We start from the raw sequence: 14,522 nt of genomic DNA on the forward strand, positions 1-14,522 counted from the left end.
AGTACAAACATGAAGTACATTCAAACAAAAAAAAATTTTGTATAGCTCTAGTCTCACAATAAAACACCAGAATTACTTGAATGACTTCAAGGGAGTTGGAAGCCGTATCTGTGGAAATTCCACAACTTGGTCTAGGTCATGTTTTCTCAACCCACTGAAAACTACTGAAATTCTGGGTTAGATAATCCTTTGTCATGGGTTCTGTCCTGTGCATTGTACAATGATTAGCAGCATCCCTGGTCTCTGCCCACTACAAGCACATCACTTCCCTACTTGTGATAACCAAAATGTTTCCAGACATTATAAAATGTCCCCTGGCGGTGGGGAAATTATGCCCAGTTGAGAACCTCTAGTGTAGGAACATAAACGGGTTGAGTGAAAACCATTTATTTCCCAAGGCATAAACTCTTCAAATATGAGGTATGTCTTTTGAGTTACCCGGGAGGCTTATAAGAACCCTGGTGCCTGGGTCCTACTGAATGGAATAGGGGCAACCTCAGGTGACACAATGAACAGTTAGGGGTGACAGCCACTGTTGCAATCAGTTGCCTCTAAGGAGCCAGGCACCTTGTACTGGACAAGACCAATGTGGCCTCCACCTCCAGGGGCTTCCAGTGAAGCTTAGGGCTTCACTTCCTAAGACCAAAGTGACCATCTGAACTGAATCTGCTGGTACCCAGAAAACAGAGAAAACAGCAGGTCCTGCATTTAAGGCTATGTCGACCCTACTGGCAGCTGCCGGGTCACAGGCAAGTAGGCAGCCTTAGTCTCTTAATCTCTAAAGTGGGGATGCTACAGTTTCCAATGACTACATTCTTCAAATCAGCATACTTGGCACCAATTATGCTTCTAACTTTGCTTGGCACATGAAGAATCAAACCTGTACCAAAGAACTTAGGTTTGGGATCTAGTACCATCTGGCCAGACCGGGGATGCGCAAGGCCAAGGGGTTAGTGTGAACCCTGTCTTTGCCTTGCTTGTGCTTTTCTGACACCAGTAGGAAACTGTTTCTAGAGCCATGTGCTTGAGACTCACCAGCGAGTAGAAGGCCCTAGATTAAGCTTCCTGCAACATCCTGCCCGAGTGCTGGTGGTTGTGGAGAAAATGATCATGAAGAGGATCCATTTTGTCTGAACTAGTAACACACACCCAGGACACATCAATAAATCCACATTGTTTAGTGAAGCATCCTTTCTAAACAGCCATGTTAGCTCCCCCATATTCTCTTTGATATCATTTCATGAAATGTAAAGTTACTCAAAATAAAAAATACTCATACATTTATAGATAACACTTTATTTTTTTTAAAGAAACCTTTTAGGCATCTGAGATTATTTTCAGAAGTTCAGTCTATAAAGAAAACCTTAAAAACATCTGCTGAAGCCAAGGGAATGTTTGTTCCCAAATTGAGTACTAACAATACCAAGAATTATCTGAGGGTTGTCAAACGGATCAGGTGGGTGGTAAATTCCTATGTGAATTTGCCAGTTAGCCATATTTAACAAATAATTTAACCAGGATGAGCAATTTGTGAATCCTATGACACTTTTGAGGGAAGTAGTGAAATAGAAATGGAATCTTTAGAGGAAAAGAGAGAAAATAGTGACTCAGTACACAGCTTTGCCTCCTCCATTTGAAGAAATTCTGCTGCCTAATGTTAATCAGACCCTCCTCCTGCTCTAGGATGCAGGCCTTAGCTTCGGTGAGCTCAAATTACACTAAAATTAGACCAGGCTGGAGCTCCAGACCCCCAAACTCCATCAGGTCATTTGGTGAAGCTAATTCTCTAGTCTTGCAGCTCTGTGACACCCAAGGCATGGCACCCAGTTAAAGGACAGAGCAAGCTGAAGGGCCATCCTCTGGCCCCTTCATCCACTTCCAGGAACATCTGCAGGCAGGTCGCTGAGAGATCAGCACAGCCTGTGCAGGGGCCTGGGTCTTCTGCCTAATGGACTTTATTTGGGGAAGCTAGCCTTGCGGCTCTTTGCGGGACCTGTGCCCTGCAGAGATCCCCCATGGGTGCAGGCTTCCAGAGGAGGGGCCTGTCCAGCCCCAACTGAATCAGAGCTTGTCTTCTGGGAATACATCACTCGCAGGCCTACATAAAGGTTCTCATAGGGCTCCATTGTTGTAAATTGGCCACATGGTGACAACAGTTGAAGTCACATACTTTTGAAAATGTTCACAATAAAGCAATAAAAAGAATCATCAGTGTGGCAAACGCTGAAGCCAGCTCTGTTTCTCCCTCCCGCCCACTTCCCCATGGAATCTGTTCGTCTTACATAGGCTTCTCAAGGTTAAAAACACAGGATCCTCGTCTCCTTGGAGAGAGACCCTTGGCAGCCTCCTGATGTATTCTGATTTCAGTTTCAACTTTGATGGACAAGATGAGATAAAATAAAACCTCAGAAGATCCAAAGATCTGAGCAGTGGAACCCACTGTAACAGGCAGGAGGGTCTGAACCACAACAAGAGGGGTTCCATTTGTCACATCCAAGTTCATCCTGGGCAGGGTCTGCCATCTACCAAGATGTGAGAATGGAGGCTGAACCTTAGTCCAGGGCCAAGGGAGGCCAGAAGAGAGCTTGGTACGGCAAAACACGTGGGGCCAGCACTGGAGGCCTGTACAATAAAGCTACAGCCAGTGGGTTGGCATTTTTCACACTGCATTGATTAAGGCTTTGACAGCTGATCCTTTACATACTTACATATATACAGACATATATTAATAATAATAATTTGATTTCTTTTTCTGTTTTAAGGAAAAAAGTATTTCCATGCATTTCTTTTATGCTTCTTTGTATTATTCTAGTTTTTACTCCCAGCAATCATTGAACTGACCATCATCTTCTGGTGGCATATTCTGATCTTTAAAAAGAAGAACCTTTAGCCGTTTAGAAATATTATGTTCAAAATGATGATTCATCCCAAGGGAATTCCAGTGCTGGGGAGTTTCTTGGCTCTAAGTGGAAATATTCTTGGGTGCTGCCCTGTGTTCAACACCAGCCAAACAGGACTAACCATCATGTAAACATTATTTTAAAATTATTCCAACATAAATACTCTTTTAAAGCTAACATACCACAGCTTTTAGCTCATAATGCCCATAGATGCCTTAATGAAATGCCATTCAAAACTAATCATTGTTTAAATTATACCTTGAGGTGCTAAAATCATGTAAACATCATCCTCCGTACTTCCCTAGAACAAGTGCCAAGTGTTGTGAATCCTGATTGCAAGTTGGTGATTGAATGCTAGTTAATCTGAGAAAAGTTACCAGCATACTCTTTAACCTGTTTGGTTACAGGAGATTGGTCACAGGTGGACTTTTTCCACCAGGTGATGATTCTAACATAACAGAATTATTTTCAACAGTGTTCACCCGTGAGGGACCTGAACAGGCCCCTCCTGAGATGTCTTTGCACGTCTTGCAGATGCAGTTTGAACCCGCTGTCAAGGAGTCAAGGTTCACAGCAGCAGGTGTTTCCACAGTTGGAGGGTCTTCCAGGCCCAGGGACCTCCCCAAGCACAGGTGGGGATCCTCACGGCAGTGAGAGTGGCGATACCAGGAGGAGCCAGGATGTTTTCTTTTTGGAAAACTAGGAATTCTCCCCAGCAAATGTTCTGCTGGAGTTTACAGCGGATGCCATGGCCCCTTAACGCAATTAGGGATGGGGGAGCCCAGAGAGGGTGGGGAGGAACATGCTTGAGGTCTTCCACCTTCGCAGTGACAATTCTCGTGCTCAAAGCTCCTGTGTGCGCTGCTTGCTGTTATGTCTCTTTTAGCCCGATGTTCACCTTTTCAGGTTTCCTGGTTGACAGGTCCCTGGCGGAGAGAAGGCAAAAGTTTCCAGCCAAGCTCTAATAAATTAGTTAAGCTTTTATCCTCACTGCTCAGTGTAACCTGCATCTCCAGGATTCGGTCAGATTTCGTGGCACCTATAGAAGTATGAGGAAGAGGACTGACCCACCAACCCTAGGGCTGGCCTCTTGCCCGCCAGGAGCAAGGGATGGAGTGCGAGCAGGAAGACACGTAGCTCAAGTGGACTTCAGGCCTTAATCTCTACAGCCCACTGACAACACTGCTGCTGGAACCAAGGGAACATCTTCCCTCCTCCTTGGCCAAACGTGCATGTGCCTTCATTCAAATATATACCTTCAAGACTGGATTTTGAGTTTTTTTTCTTGAGAAATATACTGTATGCTGTTTTAGGGCTGATTTGCCAGGTGCTGTTGTAAAAGCATTCTCAATGCCTCTCTTTCGAGAACGTGGGCATTATTTCTTCATGTGCAGGGCATCCTGGAACTTGGTGCTGGTATATCGGGCATGAAAGCCTTTCTTGTTAATGGTGTCATCCGTGTGGAATCGAATCATCAGGGAATCCCCAGCAGAGTAGATCTCTTCCAATGGCTAAGAAAAGGAGAAAGGGAAACCAGGGGACTTGAAGTCAGTTGACTGTGACTGGAGTTTAAATGAGGAGGGGACAGGACCACACCCAAGGACACAGGATGGCCCAGGCTGCCATGAGGTGTCCCTGCCCCAGAGACAGAAGGGCATCCATACAAGATCCTTTTCAAATGAAAGCACGGCAAATTCTGCTCTAGAAAGTTCTGTGAGCCCTGCTTTCCCAAACATGCTCCCAGACCCACAGATCATATAGCATCTGTGGTTTAAGTGCATGGGTGGGCCAGGCACTGTGCTCAGCACTTCCAGATCTGACCTTATGGAGACTTTCAAGAACTTTATGAGGCAGGCATTATCTCCATTTCACACTTGAGGAAACCAAGACTCAAGTGCACACAGGTGGGCAGGACCAGAGTTGGACACTTTCTGATGCTGAATTACATGCCACGAGTCACCCAGCTCTGTCACCACTCTGCTGTGTCTCCCAGGAGACCTAAACCAAGGACCACTCTTCAAGCTATGGCCTGACAAAGGACAAAAAGTGTATTGGAGCTGAAAGGTCCTGCCAAGTTCCAAGACTGCCACATCCCAGGTCCTAGTAGAGCCAAATGGGGCTTCCCACAGAGCACACTGCTCAGGACCCGCCAAGGTTCCTCTCCACAGTCGGAAGGACTGTTTCCAAGGCAGTGCATTAGGTAAGTCACACTCTGTCATTCTTTATTTTTTGGAGGATGAGGAAAGATGGAGGGAAATTACTGAAAGACATAAATCCCATGTCAAGTATCTGTGTACAAGGAGCTTCCGTGATTCCAAATGCTTTGACATAAGTCCAGCCAATAGCAAAGAAGATTGAGTGATGAGCCCTGAAGGCAGAGAAAAGGCTGGAGCCCAGCGTGGGCAGTGTGGCAGGGCCAGGGAGCTACCAGGACACTGTACTGTTGGTGCACTTCATCCACTGAGCACCGACTATAAGCCAGGCCCTGAGCCACATGCTGGGAAAATAATAGAAAAACAGGCCTGTCCTGGTCCTAGGTTTGGTGGCCCAGGAAAGAGACAATCATGAGAAAAGTGTCAATGACTTTGAGTATAAGTATTGGTTATAGTAAGACTGATTTCATAAGCATTTGGTTTTGGTTGGGAAGAGAATTGTTAATATAGAGAATACACAAAATCATAATTAAATAGTAAGAAAATCCTGAAAGCCAAACAAAAATGGAAGAGGATTCTTTGCAAATATGGGGCCAAAAGGCACAGAGCTCTTCCTTGGACTGACCTCAGCCCAAAGCCTTCAGGAACGGGTTCCTGGATGCTCCCTCCCAGCCTCCTCTCCCACGATCCTCCTATTTCCCCCTCCACTGCAGAAAAAATGGGCCTCTTCGCTGTCGCTAATGAGCAGTAGGGACAGCGAGTCCTACTCGTGCTCTGATCCCATGGTTTTTGCCCATGGCGCTGGCACCCTGGACTCACCCCTGAGCCACAGAAGCGGCCCAGCCTGGGTGCCGAGCTGTCGTAGCCGTCGTAAGCCTCCATGTAGTCGTAGCCACAGTCGGCCTCCTCCTCCACCTCGAAGATCCGGAATATCAGCTCCACGCCGTAGCCATCTTCTGCCACGATCACCCAGTCACAGTGGGCCTGGCTCGGGTAGTTGTTGTCCCCAAACTGGGCGTGGGAATAGAGCTCTTTGGTCTGCACTTCAGCCTTCAGCCTGCCCCCACACTCTGGAGAAGAGAGAATGAGATGTTCCCCCAGCACCCAGAGCCCAGGTGCCGCCCACCCTGCTGACTGTCAGCTTCTCTGCAGGGCCGGGTGCATGCCTTGTAGGGGACGCCAGGAAATGCCATCGTTCCAGATCACAGAGGAGTAAACAGAGGCCCCTGAGGGGCCAAACTGGCCCTTACCAGACAGGTTCCATGTTCCCATGCTGGGCCACATAAGGCTTCTGGGAAACTCAGAGTGCGGAACTGAAAAGCTGGCTTTGTTTTTCTCCCTACACTTAAGAAGATATGGGGTAGATGAACAGTTTGCCTGACTGGCTGCTGGGATGTGGGATCTTGACCACTTCAAGCCCTGGAAGTGTCAGAAGCTCAAGATGGGCTCGCCAGCCCCATAGACTTACTGTAACTTTTCATTTCTGCCAACAGAGGGCGATAAAGGCACATCAGAACTGCGGGTGAGCACCCAAACCCAGAAACCTCAATCCTGGACTTCCTCTTGCACTTGAGTTGACTACAAGCCAACTGTGAGGTCCCCATGGGTGTCACAGGTGAGCCACACCTCAGCTTTGGGCTTGGATTCTATAGCCTTGGCTTCTGTGTTTTACTAGGACAGAAGTCCAGGTTGGCCGGGGCCTGTGCCATCTTGTGTCTATGCTACTTGAATCCACAAAAAATAAAATGGATAAATGAGATAGGCAGGTCTAGATCAGGAGCACCTGAAGGCAGACTCCTCCACAGTGTTCCTTGATGTGCTGCACACCCCCAGATGCCAGCGGCTCCCCGGTGTGGATTCCTGCCACCCTGTTCTGAACACGCAGGCCCAGGGGGAGCCTGTCTGACTACCAATTTCTTCCGAGTTTGACCAGTCTTTGGGAAATCAAATTCCTGAGATGAGACGGCAATGAAGTGAGTACAAAGCAGGCTAGGAGGCCTCCTACCCCGCCTGTTCCAGGCCCCACGGGGATGACCTCTAGTCTACCTGCCCGGGCTCCTTTACCCCCTCTTTACTTCCAGCTCTGTTCAGCCACTGGGAATGCCAGCAGGTCAGAGCAGGGAGAGAAGTTAGGTTCTGCATCCTGGCTCCTGGCTGCCTGTTCCTCCTGCAAGTCACTGCTGGGGCGGGAGGGGATAGTAGCCTGTGGGTCTATAGGCCTAGTGACTGTCCTGTCCCTTGCTGTGTCCCCACATCCTGCCCATGCTTTGTAAACAGTCTTTTTATGAAATTCTCCATAAATAACAACTCTAAGTATGTCCCCATTTCCTGCTGGGTCCCTAACCCTCCTTGAACACCCATGTTCCAATTTCCATCTACAGGGAAAAGGGTGAACTCACTAGCCAACGGCCTTCAAACTTCTGTGGGGGAAGCCAGACCTCCTCACAGTGCGGAAGGGAGTCTTAAGCCATGAAGAGGTTTTGGCTAAGCAGGGCCAAGTGAGACCGCCTGGGGATGCTGGCTGCCATTTTACTCGACCTGATTCCTACTTTCTAGCTCTGAAAAAAACTGGAGGGAGGAGGTTGTGAAAAGGGTCATAGGGTCCCATGATCATGACCTTAGACTCAGTATCAAACTCAGGAGGCTAAGTGGTTCTCAGGTACCACAGGCTCTAACACAATCTAAGCCAGAATCAAAGGGCCAACACTGGCCCCAGGGGCTCTGGTCCCAGGCGAGAGCTAACAGAGGAATGGCTAAAGAGCCGAGCCAGTTTTCTTATTGACCTTCTTCTACTTAGCAAAGTAGATAAGTCATAAGCCTATACGTTTTCCCAGGATCCAACAGAACTATTGATATTTTGAGGACAAAATAATGGGGAGCAGAAACACATCTCATTTTCTTGAACTGGTCCTCAGAAGTAAAGAGGGCTACTGCCCCCGCCCCCTCCCAGACTGGGTTCTGCAGACCAGAAAAAATCACAAATACATTGTTAAAAGGGAGGAATGAAGGAAGGAAAGACACGGGGTACCAGCAAAGTGCTGTCCCTGTCAAATTTGTCAATTAATTAACATCAAAAAGAACCACCCTTCTGCCTGTGGTCGCCCATGTTTCCTTTTAACATGGACATTTTATCACAGCTGCCTTACCTTCCCCCAGAGAAACACAAGGCTGCGCTTCCCTGCCTTTGCCCCCACTCTGCTCCTGTCAAGGAGCTCATCACCTGGAGCCCTGTACCTGTGCTGTATGCTGCCAGGAAGCCTTTCCTCTGCACAGAGGCATCGGAATAAAACCTGAGAAACAGGCTACTGCCCGAAGCCACCACGGGGTCTGGTTTCTTGCTGCCACAGAACCGGCCGAGGATGGGGGCCAGGGTGTCGGGCCCGTCGTACATCTCCAGGTGGTCATAGGCACATTCCTGGTGCTGCTCGATCTCAAACTCATTGAATGTCTGGGGAAGAAGGAAGAAAAAGTAAGGAAAAGGTCTGGGGTTCAGCTGAAGTTGGAAAAAAGGAGGAGCGGAAGTGCCCAGAGGGGTTTGTCCAGCCCCTCTGTGGAGGACCATGTCTGGAGGCAGGTCTCCCCTCGGTCCCCAAAGCAGCCCATGAGTTACCTACACTCCTGCTGCTGACCACCCGGAGTGGACTTCCTTCCACCCCTACTTCATCCTAAGAGTTGGCACTGACTGTGCTCCTCCTAGTGCCAGCAGCTGTGTTCAGAGATTTACAATATCACCTTATTAAAAGACCCTTTTTGGCCAGGTACAGTAGCACATGCCTGTAATCCCGGCAACTCAGGAGACTGAGGCAGGAGGATCACAAGTTCAAAGCTAGCTTCAGCAACTTAGCAGACCCTGCCTCAAAATAAAAAAAATAAAAAGAGCAGATGATGTGGCTCAGTGATTAAATGCCTCTGGGTTCAATCCCCAGTACCAAAACAATTTAAAGAAAAGTCCTTTTGGACCCATCATCCCAGATGTGAAACATAAAAAAAAACTTAAATATAACCTATAATATACATATATATAAACATAACCTATAATATAATATAGTTATATATGCTATATACAATATAGTTATACAGTATAATTAAAAACAAGAATATAATTAACTAATATAATATTAACTAATGTGATATCTAAGTTTCAGATTATAATTTCTAACTTAAAAGCATCTTTGTCAATTTTGCTGAAATATTCTCAGAATCAAAAACTTGGGACTTAATGGGTCCTTGCAAGTCTGTCATGTGTCCGATCTCTGCTTTTACAGATGAGGAAACTGAGGCAAGGAGATGTCAGCTGACTTGTCCAAGGTCATCCACTGGTAGAGCCTGACCATAACCCAGAAGCTATGGCTTCCTTAACCTCTGTTCTCTATGGATGAAACAGGAGGGCAGGCTGCTCCGTGCAGATGAGAGTGATGGCCATTTGTTGGGTACTTTTTCCATGCCAAGCATTTCTCTCTTAATTCTGGTGATGCTATAAGAAAAAAGCAGCGTGCAGAAGGGGAAGGCTTAGAGAAGCTACCTGGCTTGCCCAAATTAACACAACCAGAGACAGAGCTAAACTTGACCCCGAGCCAGCCATCTCCGTCCACACTTTAAATCATCAACCATTTATACCACCTCCCTCCTCCCCATGTCCCTTAAAAACTGTTCCCCGAAGCTGGGAGGGGACCCCTGTGCTTCAGTCGTACACAGGCTTTGCAGCCCCAATGGAGGCAACTGACGGGCTGCCTGTGGGGACAAGGAGACGGGACAAGGTGAGCAAGGACAGTGTTAGAGGAAGTCTTGGACTGAAGTACAGAGTAGAAGTGAGGCTGTTAGTTGGGGGGAACCTAAATTTAAGACAGGGAGGCTGGGGTGACAGGACAGAGATGCAGGTAGGGAGGGGAAAGAAGAAGGATCCCTCTGAGGCTTCCCGGAATAATGAGCACTATGAATGGGAAAAGCTCACACCTCAGGAGAAGGGGAGCTCTGGGAGCAGGGGGGACTGGGTAGAGACACCAAGCAGGAGAGGGAAAGCAGGGCACCTAGTGGGTCACGCAAAGGGAAGGAGAAGCAGGCCAAGGAGGTGGGGAGCTCCCCAAAGTCCATGTCTGCCTTGTCACTGTCCCCATGCAGTGAAACACCAGGTGTCTTGGGAAGTAGTTAACTCACATTCTATGATAGCAAAACATAGAGTGCAATCAATGTACCCCACCTGCTCCATTCAAGGGAATGTCTTTTTTAAAGGAACAGGCGTATGCAGGCACCTGAGATAAAGGCTTCTGATTGTGCGGGTACACGATCCCATCCCCAGGGGGCGCCAGTCCCTCGGGTTGGCAGAAAGGTACTTAGCCACTGCAAACATTTTCCAGCAGACAGCAGGATTGCCTTTCTTGAATGCACTCTAACTCACCCTCACCCAGATTCCAGGCTATTCTGACTGACCCAGAGTAGTAGCTCCTGGGAGCAAAGCACAGTAGCATCGCCTAAGTGGGCAATGCATGCACAGGAGGTGCCTGCCAAGGGCACCCTGCAGTCAGGGGTCCTTTCTGCACTCCCCCCACCCCCGGCAGCCCATTCGCCTGCCTCTCCTCCCCTTTACAGGTCTCATCAGTAAACACCCTCACAAGTCCCTGCGCCAGAGTTCACGGATCACCACGTTCTCCTTTGTTCTCTCCATTCTCCCTGAATTACCGCTCTAGCATTCTCTGGAGTCAGAAGACTTGTTTATAAAAATTGTTGTCTGTCAGAAGTACAGACTCTCCAATACTCCAGGATCTGAGAGCCACTGGGGGCTGAGGAATGAGAATCAGAGGAGAGACTAGTTTCCCCTTTGAAACGACTGAGCGTGACCACACATCAGATTCGTGGAGGAGACTTTAAAGAAAAGAATTCAAGGTGGTGGTTGTTGTTAATTCAAGAAAGAATTAGCATAATGCTTCTATTGAAAATTGAAGAAAAGGATATAGAAGAATATGAATAGTAAGATTCCATTTGAGAAGACTGAGTAAGAGAAAAGACCATTATTTTCCCATGCACATGTATGCTTTGTATGTGCGTGGGGAATTTCTGAAGTAATCCACAAGAAAGTGTTGAGAATGGTCTTTTCTAGAGTGCATTGGGGGATCTGGGGACTTCTGATTTCCCCAGCCCAATCTTCTGAACTTACTACTTTTCTTTCTTTCTTTCTTTACCTTGAGAATGAAACATTGTGTAAAAAATCAAAACTGGAAACACCTGAATCTCACACAGCCCTGCAGATCCGTATGTTGGGCACCACCCCAGCCAGGTGCCCCTGTGAACAGGTGTGTTTATAGAGCTGTTCTTCATTTTCTCTTTTCATCTGCACAACAGCCCCAGGAAGTGGGCTTCATTAGCATCCCCATTTTCCAGGTAGTCAAATGAAGACCCAGAAATGAATGATGTGCCCAAGTTTCAAAGCTGGGAAGTGGCTGAGTGGAGACTCAAACTCATATCCACCTGACACCAAGGTCCATGTTCTTAATAAACTACAAAAATGACTCACAAGTTTCACCCTGTGACCTGCGGTCGAAGAGATGTTCCAGGTACACTCCCTCCGACTGGGGTATTTATCAGGCCAGTTGGGGCTCGCCAGGGTCCCCTCTGCACTGCTGATCTTGTGTGCACAGCCGGCTGTGGACACATGGAGAGAGAAGTCATTAACTTGTGGGTAGCACCAAAGGTGTTCATTCTAGGGTAGCTTCTTCCCCTGTCCCTTGTCTCAGGGTCATCAACGGTGGGGGTGGCCAGCCTGGATCAAGTGTCCCCTGGTGCAGAGACTTGCCTATTTGTTTGAACTGGTTTTGCTGTCTTCCTGGCTGTGGCTCAGGAGCCAGGTCACCTCCTCACTTTTACTATTCACATCAAAGTCATCATTGTAATCTGCTAGAGTTCAGAGCACAGGCCCCTGGCTTTGGAGCTTGGTTCAAGTCCTGGTTCTACCACGGACAGTCTTAAGGGTTATGTCCTGATTTGTAAAAGTGGTGCCAACCTCGTACATGCGGCTTAAATGAGATCACGCATGTGAGAGGCTGGAGCCAAGAGCTTCATCCCTTCTGTCTACACGCTTCCTTTTGCTTCTCAAAGCATTTTCACTTGGAGTCTGCCTGCTCTGTCCTGGTTACAGTGCATTGGCAAACGGGGGTCCCAGGGCTTGCTCAATGCCTAGCAGTTTGGCCAGTAGCTAGGTTCTGTCTCCCTCTGTGATGAACACCGTGGTGAGCATTTTGTATGCATCTCCCCACTCAATCCTTCCCATTTACAAATAAGAAACTAGAAGAGGCCTGTGGTTTTCCCATCCTCCCCAGCCTTGACTTCCTGTACTGGGCTTCATGGCTGGGCCAAGGCATGAAGTCTGTGTTTATCACAGGGGCACAAACTCCCTTCTCTTGACAGAGTAAGAATAAAGGGAAGGCTTCTTCCAGAATGACAGGACATTAAAAGTCTTCTGGCCATGAAGAACTCCCAGTAGTGAATGGGGCAGGAGCAAAGGTTTTCCCAAAATATATTTCACTGAGGTCTGTATATGGTAAATAATACTATGATAGGCATAAACGGTCGATATTTATTGACATCTAAGGGTATAATATGTATCAGACTATCTGAAATACTTTCCAGGCATTTTTACAAAAGTTTTAGGAAGGAGATAAATTTAGCCCCCTTTTTTGAAAAAACACTTTTTTAGATGTTGATGGACCTTATTTTGTTATTTATAGGTGGTGCTGAGAATCAAACCCAGTGCCTCACACATGCTAGGCAAGCGCTCTACCACTGAGCCACAAACCCAGCTCCATGTTTAGCCCGTTTAACAAAAGAGAAACTGTGACTCAGGGGGATTAGTAACTAGCTAGTAAGCGGCAGAGCTGGGATTGAGACCCAGGGAGTCTGATTCTGCTGCCCACAGGCTTAACCACTCCGCTGTTGTAACTCAACTAGGCTGTCCTGTGCCTGCTAAGACCTGGCAGGAGAGCCACAAGCAGTCGCCAGGAGGAGGGCGAAGGACCAGCCTAAGAACACGAGGGTGGGAGGCTGCCCACGCCTGTTCCCGCCCACGCCCCGCCCTCCCGCATGCGCACTAGCACTCCAAGGGCAGGGCATGGGGCCGAGGCAGCGCCACCCCCATGGGCTCTGCTCACCCTCTTTACAGTCGTGCCCGTTCTCATGCAGCCGGTAGCCGCTCCTGCACCTGCACAGGTAGCTCCCAAACGTGTTAACGCACTCGTGCTGGCAGCCACCGTTGTCCTTGGCACACTCGTCCTTGTCTGGGGAGATCAAAGGACTCTCCTAAGAGGAACTGCCAACTTGGGAACTTCCCTCATGGCTCAGAACCTGCTCACAGTGGCCTCCTCCGGGGACCACCCCCCCATTGTCCATTCCCTCCCCTTTTCTCCTTATGCGGAGCCTCTGCTCAGATTCGGGTGTCACTTGGCATGGGTGTTGGAGGACTGTAGCCACAAGCCAACAAATGCCCAGGCTTGGTGGGAACTACCACAGCTAGAAAAGGCCAAGGAGGATTGTCCCCAGAGCCACTCCTTGATCTGAGATTTCTGCCTCCATGTAAGATGCTGCTATTTTAGGTCACCCAGCCGTGTGGTAGTTGGTTAGGGCAGTCGTAGGAAGCACGGCCACCAGTATCACACCAAGCCAGATCCTCTGGGTGCAGGCGTGACTCTGCCAAGGCAGAGGGACCAAGAGGGAAGGGAGGGAGCAGGCAGAGGGGAGGTGCCCAGGAAGCAGGGAGGCCAAGGCCTATAAGGCTGTTCCCCCTCAGTCCTGGCCTCACCTTCACCCCCTTACCTGAGAAGAAGTGGGCCCTGAAGCCACGTTTGGAGACGGTGTTGTCAGACTTGAACTCCACACGCATGTTGTTGCTCTGGGAGGTGATGACCTCGGGTGTCTCTGAGCCACAGAACCTGCCATGCAGCCTGGCGTCAGGGGACAGGCCACTGCGCACCTCCACAAAGTCGTATTTGCAGACCTACAGGGAACAAGGTGGAGAGCAGCCTGCTATGCCCACGTCCCCACCCCAGACCCCCTTTCTGAGAGCTGCACCTCGCCATGTAGCTAGATGGGCTCAGCCCAGCCCAGGGGGAGGTTCCCTGTCACTAGAATGAGTTCCAGAGGGCAGTAGGACTTGGCTTTCCAGCTGGGGCTCAGCAGTGATGCCATCGCCTGGCACCAGCGCTTATGGCTGACTGTAGCCTGACTTCTACTTATTTTGTGTATCGGGCTTCCACATGAGATTTTGCTTGAAGAAAGGCCCCCACTGCTAAAAGAAGGAGAAGCAGAAGAGAAAGACACAATCCATCTCTATTATATTCTCATGTAGAGAAACTAAAGCTCAGAAGGGGAAAGACATTTTGTCTGAAGTCACACGGCTAGCAGTGGTGGAGTCAGGACCAGGGTGGCTCCATGTTGCCGGCCGTAGCAATGATTTTTCTCAAAAGCAACTTCACTGCTGAATGGT

General features: G+C 48.6%; 1 protein-coding gene across 1 annotated transcript in view; it reads right to left on the reverse strand.

Moving 5' to 3' along the window:
* Positions 1-3,086: 3,086 nt before the first annotated feature.
* Tll2 (tolloid like 2) overlaps positions 3,087-14,522 on the reverse strand; it is a 120,661-nt gene continuing 109,225 nt past the window's right edge. The window contains exons 16-21 of the mRNA XM_047553499.1: positions 13,853-14,033; positions 13,192-13,317; positions 11,562-11,689; positions 8,288-8,501; positions 5,873-6,123; positions 3,087-4,411 (exon numbers count right to left, since the gene is read on the reverse strand). Of these exons, the coding sequence (XP_047409455.1) occupies positions 4,277-4,411; positions 5,873-6,123; positions 8,288-8,501; positions 11,562-11,689; positions 13,192-13,317; positions 13,853-14,033 (1,035 nt within the window). The 3' untranslated portion in view covers positions 3,087-4,276. The remainder of the gene's footprint in view (positions 4,412-5,872; positions 6,124-8,287; positions 8,502-11,561; positions 11,690-13,191; positions 13,318-13,852; positions 14,034-14,522) is intronic.

This window comes from Sciurus carolinensis, chromosome 5 (genome assembly GCF_902686445.1).
Source record: "Sciurus carolinensis chromosome 5, mSciCar1.2, whole genome shotgun sequence".
In the NCBI taxonomy this organism is placed as follows: Eukaryota; Metazoa; Chordata; class Mammalia; order Rodentia; family Sciuridae; genus Sciurus; species Sciurus carolinensis.